We start from the raw sequence: 7,579 nt of genomic DNA, 5'->3' as shown, positions 1-7,579 counted from the left end.
GTGTGTGAGAGAGTGTGTGCGAGAATGTGTGTGTGTATGTGTGAGAGTGTGTGTGAGAAAATGTGTGTGTGTGTGTGTGAGTGTAAATGTGTTTGTGTGAGTGTGTGTGTGTGTGTGAGTGTGAGTGTATGTGTGTGTGTGAGAGTGAATGTGTGTATGTGTGAGAGTGTGTGTGTGATGCAACCAGGCACACTGAACATAATTAAACAACGAATAGACACACTGCACTGAAGTAAATACGAAAAGAAAGCCACTCTATCATAAAGCAGCTGAATGGTTGATGAACCTCTGAATTTTAAAAGTGCATTTCTTGGGCTGTCAAGATTTTTTATATTAAAAAAAATTCTACCATAACTTCATCGTTCTAAACTGGTGCGGTACATGAGGGTAGTTCACTCTATGAGCTTTCGGTACTGTAAGTGTTAAAAAAAAGAGGAGGGTAAACAATTCTTGCACCTTTTCACATCTTTCCTCGAGCTGGCCAGAGCGGTGCGGAGTTGATCGAGCGTGGACTCACACAGATTCTTGTCCGCCTTGCCCGTCTTCTGTATGTCCAGCGTGGTGAACAAGTTCGCCGCCAGCGACGCGTAGTCTGGGAGGGACACATCAGGACACAAGTTTTTGTTTTAGTAGAGGTTTTATGGCGCTCACAACTATAAAAGGTCATACGAGCGCCAAGGCTTGGATGTCAACAGAGAAGTCCATACAGGGAATCAGACTTACTCTGCTCACCTCTCTAGCTTCAACAGCACAAAGTCTGCTTCGACTATCAAGGCATCCAGAAATAGAAGTTCACAAGAAGGTAACAAATGTACAAAAGAAATAGAGTGAAAATGACGATAGTAAGGATGAGGAAAGAAAGAGCAGCAGTCCCCTGTTACAGTTCAGGCACAGTTTTGAACATGACATTGAAAAATCAGCCCATTTACAATTCTACTGTGCAAAAGAACATGTTAATGTCCCCCCTTTAGGAATGGCCTAAAGACACTTCAGTCGAACAAAAAACAAACAAAAAATAATTAAAAGATTAAAAAAGTGTCAGAAGTGAAATCTGCACCCACCCGACATTTTTAATTTTTATTCGAGAGACAAAGTGAAGGGAAGCAACCGCTCATAATATTCAGGCATTTCAGGCCCCACTTGTTACTTCCCTTTGTACATCACTTGCTCAGTGCCTGTAATTATCTGCACAAAAACCTCATGTTTGCTATAACAAACACTCGGATTCAAAGAGATTTTAGGTCAGGCCCGGCGACCTCGTTGAATCCGAGTTCCACAGAATCAGTTCCTACAAGACTTTGGTAGACTCTAACAGAGCCAGTTCAGTTTGGATATATGGAAAAAATGGAGAGCTTGCAGTTAGCAATAACTAGATCGATAACAACAACAGCAGTAAGCAATTTTGATCGCAAGTCTGTGGATCTTACCAGAGACAATGTGAGTGATGAAGAAATGCCAGCTCTTTCCTTTCCTTTCACTACATGCCAGTTTATGTTGATGATGTGTACATATATGTGTGTGTTTGTGTGTGTTTGTGTGTGTGTGTGTGTGTGTGTGTGCGTGAGTGTGTGTGTGTGTGTGTGTGTGTGTGTGTGTGTGTGCGTGTGTGTGTATGTGTGTGCGTGTGTGTGTGTGTGCGTGTGTGTGTATGTGTGTGTGTGTGCGTGCATGTATGTGCGAGTGTCTGTGTGTGTGCATGGGCATGCGAGCGTGCGTGCATGCATGTGTGTGTCTGTCTGTGTATTTGTGTATTGATACTTTTTCTTTTGTGATAAATGCTGAGTTTTGGAAGTGAGCACAAAAATCCTATACAGAAGATATCCGTACAACGATCTGTTTTTGCACACAACTTCTTTCACAGAGAGGCATAAAATGTGAGGCGTGCTGACAAAATGAGTTACTTCTCGCAATTCACAAAAGGAGATATTGGCCAAAAATCGACACTTGGATCAAATTTTTAGATTTTCTATTGATGCCATATTCTTTAAGTATAACATGCCTTTCATTATTTCATACTTAAACATTGTGAAAACTTCACCTATAAGCGTGATGTAGCTATTTCCATTGGGCTCAAATCCGAGAAATAACTCATTTTGTCAGCACGCTTCACAAATGCCCATTGAGAGCATGTACCATTTAGAGAGAGGTAGAAAACACCCAGTGAGAGTATGTACCATTTAGAGAGAGGTAGAAAACACCTAGTGAGAGTGCTGTGTAAGGGACATAACAAGACAATTGTCCTTCCCTGTTTTACGTGAGCTACTTCCCGTCACTTAAGGACATGCGCAGTAGCGACTAGTGGGGTGAGGAATAAAGTGCAGTTGCTGTCCGAGATACGTGTGGTGAGCAGTTCTTCTTGTGCTCAAGTCAGTTAGTGAAGTGTTCTGGAATAACGTGACCCCAAAGGAGACAAACAGAGAGCACGTACCATTTATAGAGAGGTATAAAACACCCACAGAGAGCACGTACCATTTATAGAGAGGTATAAAACACCCAAAGAGAGCACGTACCATTTATAGAGAGGTATAAAACACCCACTGAGAGCACGTACCATTGAGAACACAGCAGGTGAACACTGAGGAGCGGAACACGTCGTAGGTGATCGCCTCATGCTCAGAACACTCCAGACGTTTGAATAAACGAATGGTCACCGCTGACGGAATATTTCTGGGGAAAGACAGAAGCAGCAGTAAGTTCATTTGAAACAACCATGCATCAAGTTTTGTTGAACTCGACAACAGTACAATGATGTTTTTTCCAAAATTGAAAAAAAACTGTAACAAAGAGGGTTTTTTCCCGTTTTTTGAAAATGTACATTGTACCTACGAAATTATTGACTTGATACTTTATAGAAACCACCAGAACATTCTTATTCAAATGCTCTTCAGCTTTTTCGACTCTTCTGTAGCTCTGTGCTTTCATGGCAATGCAGGCTTTTCTTGTCAATATCACTTTACTTTTTTTTTTTAGGTCAGCATTTAATAGTTATTTATTGTATCTCTTCAAACAATAAGAAAACCACAATAAAATTTTGCTACCTATCTGAGAGACATTCTAGAAGGCAACTAGACAGTAATAAAACACAACTACCATTTAAAGCTGTCAGAACAAAAACTATTGTGAATGAATTTAGAGACATACATACCATTCATCCTTCTCAGACCCCCCCCCCCCCCCCCCCCCCCCCTCTCTCTCTCTCTCTCTCTCCTTCTCTCTCTCTCTCTCTCTGTCTCACCTCCCCCCCCCCCCCCCCTCCCCCTCAGATTCCTCCGTTTTCTTCCCACTCAAAAACATCCACATAAAATATTATAGGCATCCCTGCATGTCGGTAACTGTAGGTGTGACCACACAAACACAAGCTGTTTGAGCAAATTATGAGACATTTATTCTTTAGAGGGCAGTAACATTTTACTTGTACGATATACTAGCGTTGATCAAATAGTCGTGCCTCCTGTGCAATATTGATAATAGTTTTCCTCTCTCTCACACACAAACATACATATAACCACATAAGCCTGTCTTACAGACATACTTAAATACATACACGATTACATACTCAAACACACATGCACACCCCCAACACAAATACAAATACACACACAAACATACACACGCATGCAAACACACACACACACACACACACGAATGCACACACACACATACACACACATACACTAACATCTGCCCCTCCTCCTTTCCTCAGTTATATACCCAAGATGTTGGAAACATGAAAACTCCCCTTTCTACCATCAGCAAAATTATCAGATTTATCTACCTCAACAGAGGAGCCAACTGGCTGTGGAGAAAACCCCCCAGAGCTTTACAGACCCAGCAGAAATGTGCGCATGAGGACCCAACATTTATGGTTCATATTGTCAATTACTACCTGTACCAAGCCTATTTTCAAAATATAGCGCCACATTCGGATAATTCTTGAAATTTCTGAAATAAGTCCACATTTACCCAGAATGGGCACCGTGCACTTGGGCAGACTTGACTTACTGGCACAAGGCTTGCATCAGCTGCCCGTGAATTGTTCCGTTTACGCCGTGCAGTCTCTTATTGACTGAAAATGAAAAAAACAAACGCCCAATGAGAACATCACGTACACAACGATGAACAAGCATCAACACATCCAAAGAGCGATCGCCAAATAAGTGATAGTTACAAAGCACAATCCACCAGAATTTCGAGATGCTGTTTGTTTGTTTTAGTAGAGGTTTTACGGCGCTCGCAACTGCATAAGGTCATATGAGCGCCAAGGGGTGGATGTCAACAGAGAAGTCCTTACAAGGAATCAGACTTACTCTGCTCACCTCTCTAGCTTCAACAGCACAAAGTCTGCTTTGACTAGCAAGGCACCCCGGAAACAGCGGGTCACAAGAGTGTAACAAACATACAAAAGAAGTAGAGGAAAATGACAGTAGGGATTAGGAAAGAAAAAGCAGCAGTTCCCTGTTGTAGATCAGGCACAGTTATGAGCATGACATTGTTGGATCAGCCCATTTACAATTTTACAGTGCATTAGAACGAGAAATGTCCCCCCAAAGTCAGTGGCACCGCCCTGCTGTCTACATCCATAAATTTATTTGGATTTGAGCACAAAGATATTTTACGACATTGACATTCTCTCTTATTCATTTCAAGACTGTTCCCCTGCTTGTTCCTCTACTTCCATTTCCCATGGTTTGGGGAATTCACAAAGAACTTTTGCAAAGTCTAGGTTAACATCTAAAAAAACCCCAAAGGACTTTAATCCAAAAATAATAAAAGACATGTACCATTTGAGACAAGTTACGCAGTGTTTTTAATTCAGTGAAGACTCCACAATTAATGAGCAAAATGGGATTCAGTACAGTTTGGGTTGGTTTTTCTTTCTTAACTTTGACATCTACAGGCTAAAAGAAGCTACAGTCTAAGTACCAGTGCATTCACTACAGCCTAGTTCAGTGGGTAACACTTTCTCAACTACAGAAAATCCCACATACTTGTGGCAAACTTCAATAATTTCAAATATCAAAACAATGAAACTATGAAACATCTTTAAGATGGAAAAAATTTTTCACGACATACACATATCATAATGAAAATGCAGACACAAAAAGTAAGTGAAAATACAAAATGAGAAAACATTTTCTTCTTTTCCCTAACCTTTGTTATTTGTTTTGGTCCGAGTTTTATGGCACTCACAACTACATAAGGTCGTATGAGAGGGCTTCTTCAGGCGGTCATATTCTTGTTAGCTCATAGAGCGGCTTGATTTTGTTTTGTAAAGTCGAAATGGTTGTAGTTATAAGTTCTCTGCAAAAGTTAAGTTTTTTGCAAACAGCAGTTTACATTTTTTCATATCATTTTAAAAACTTTTTATACATGAGGAACTGTAGCATAGATGACACCGCCTGGGGAAAAAGATGCCTTGGATCGTCTAAAAAGGCGATTGACAGTTCAATGATCCAGGGGCGACAGTTCAATGATGCGCGGCTGCAGTGGAACAGAGAACTGTACCTCATCATCATCCAGTGCCAAATCTGCGACAGACATCTGTGATCATGGTTTTCCATTCATTCCTTTGCTCGGATGCTCTCAAAAAAGCTACGTTACCCTGATCGTTCCCCATTACGCATTTGTCTCGGTTCCTCATGTAGATTGTTCTGAGCCTACCCCTGCCTCGTTTAGCTTCAATTTCGCCAGTGAGAGCTAGTTGTTCAAGACCCTTATGTCTGTTCAGGTGTCCCAAAAACTGCATTTGTCGTTTCCTGATTGTTTTTAACACTGAGCGTCCCACGTGGGCTTCATCAAGTACTACCTCATTTGATTTCTTTTCCTTCCACGATACTCTTAGCAGTCTCCTGAGAAACCATATTTTTATTGCTTCTATTTTATTTTCAGTCTTTAGAGATTGTCCAGCATTCACAGCCATATAGAAGGGTTGACGGTGGTTGACCATACATACTGGTGAACTGTACCTAAGCTCTCAAAACACAAGATACTGTAGACCATCGTAGTCTGACATCTAATGAGGAAGATACTGTGGCCCAGAATTAACTTTCTTGTCTGGTTGAAATCACAATGATCGCAGTCATCATTGATATCGATGGGCAGCCAGAGAAGATTGACATCTTACCATAAAGACGAGTTCACTGACCTTTGTGTTTGCTGAGGATGAGAAAAGCCGAGCGGACGTTGTTCTCAAACACGGGCCGGCTGTGGTGGGTCAGACTCAGGACCTGGACCGCTCGGTTCACCAGATCGTTCGCTGGGTCTTCTAGAGTCACGCTCTCAAAACTGACGGGAGAGAGAAGATTAACGAGTTGCTGTATATGATTTCTGGGCTCAGGGTAGGAGTGATGTGTTTACTTATGTGCGCTAAGAGAGCCCAAATAAGTTGGATAGGAGGGAGGAGATAGGTTCAGCAAAAAGGATATTTAAACAATTTAAGTGCTCCAAGGCTCAAAGGACAAAAGGAAATGTCAATTGAAGAACAGAAAATGAAAATCTACATATCTCAGTTCTATTCAATTCAGACATACATTTACACAATTATTCACAATCAATCAAACGGAATAAACCATTACTAATCTGACAGAAAAAGATAATACTTCTCATGTTTAATTGAAACAAAAAGTTTGAAAGAGGTACTTGTTCAAAAAAACCTCTAGATCTAGTAGTGCAGCCATCAACTTACTAGTTTGCTATAAACCTGATTGGATCATCAGGTCTGTTAGAAATAAGTTTCGTCAACAGATCCTTCAGCAATCCATTCACATTGTTTTTGTCTGGGGAAGAAATCAATTGCTCACTTTAGACAGAAAGGATAGATCTAGGTCTAAAGGCTAAATCCCACATAATTCTCTATTTCACAATAAGTGCTTGTTGTGTAAGTTTCATCACCTCTCTCAGTCTGCCTTCATTCTGTCCCCCATAGAGAAGTGAAAAGGAACATTAACTTCGTAAAAACCCAAACAAGCTCAGCCTAATATGTGAAATAACCGGTACAGAACCTCTGAACACATTCCTAACCCAACCCCTGGACTCACCTCCCCTCTCCCCCTCCTCAGCGGTCCTGACTCTTTCTTGCAACATTTCTACTGCTAATCCTCGGCTCCTTCTTACTGCTATCTGCCTGATCTTAGAGTAGGTAAGATCTAACACCTTGCCTTTTCAGATAAGGTTCCGTGTGCAAGATGCGTACATTAAGTATCCCTTTATTAGTCCTAAAATCGATAAAAGTAGGCTTCGACCGCCACCCGAGCAAAATTCAAAATTGAAACCTACTAAACTGAAAATACTTAGTGTCTCGTGCCTGCTCATAATATTATTACTTTTTGCAGTTGCGAGCGCCGTTGCGTAAAACTTCCTTACTTTAATATTACGTTTTCCTCCTGTGGTGTCGCGAGGAGACACAGGCGTCTGTCTGCATCAAGAGGAGTGGCCTGTAGGAGGGACATCCCGTGAGCTCTGAGGGTGCCTGCCACAGATTCGCTCCAGCATCGCCTTGGTCTTCCTCTGGCTCTCCAGCCAGAATATTTGATGTTGTATGCCCACAGAGCTGGTTGGTTTGAAGGCATCCGTGTGAATG

At 41.5% G+C, this 7,579-nt stretch overlaps 1 protein-coding gene across 1 annotated transcript in view; it reads right to left on the bottom strand.

Annotated features, from left to right (window-relative positions):
* LOC101861485 (tubulin polyglutamylase complex subunit 1) overlaps positions 1–7,579 on the bottom strand; it is a gene marked incomplete in the record, with an annotated part of 18,109 nt that overhangs the window by 8,510 nt on the left and 2,020 nt on the right. The window contains 5 exon segments of the mRNA XM_035973530.1: positions 457–592; positions 2,552–2,667; positions 4,003–4,066; positions 6,146–6,285; positions 6,686–6,776. Of these exon segments, the coding sequence (XP_035829423.1) occupies positions 457–592; positions 2,552–2,667; positions 4,003–4,066; positions 6,146–6,285; positions 6,686–6,776 (547 nt within the window).

This window comes from Aplysia californica, unplaced genomic scaffold (assembly GCF_000002075.1).
Source record: "Aplysia californica isolate F4 #8 unplaced genomic scaffold, AplCal3.0 scaffold01366, whole genome shotgun sequence".
NCBI lineage: Eukaryota > Metazoa > Mollusca > Gastropoda > Aplysiida > Aplysiidae > Aplysia > Aplysia californica.
The sequence above is the reverse complement of the archived record's forward strand: the minus strand, read 5'-3'. Positions and strand labels throughout refer to the sequence as shown.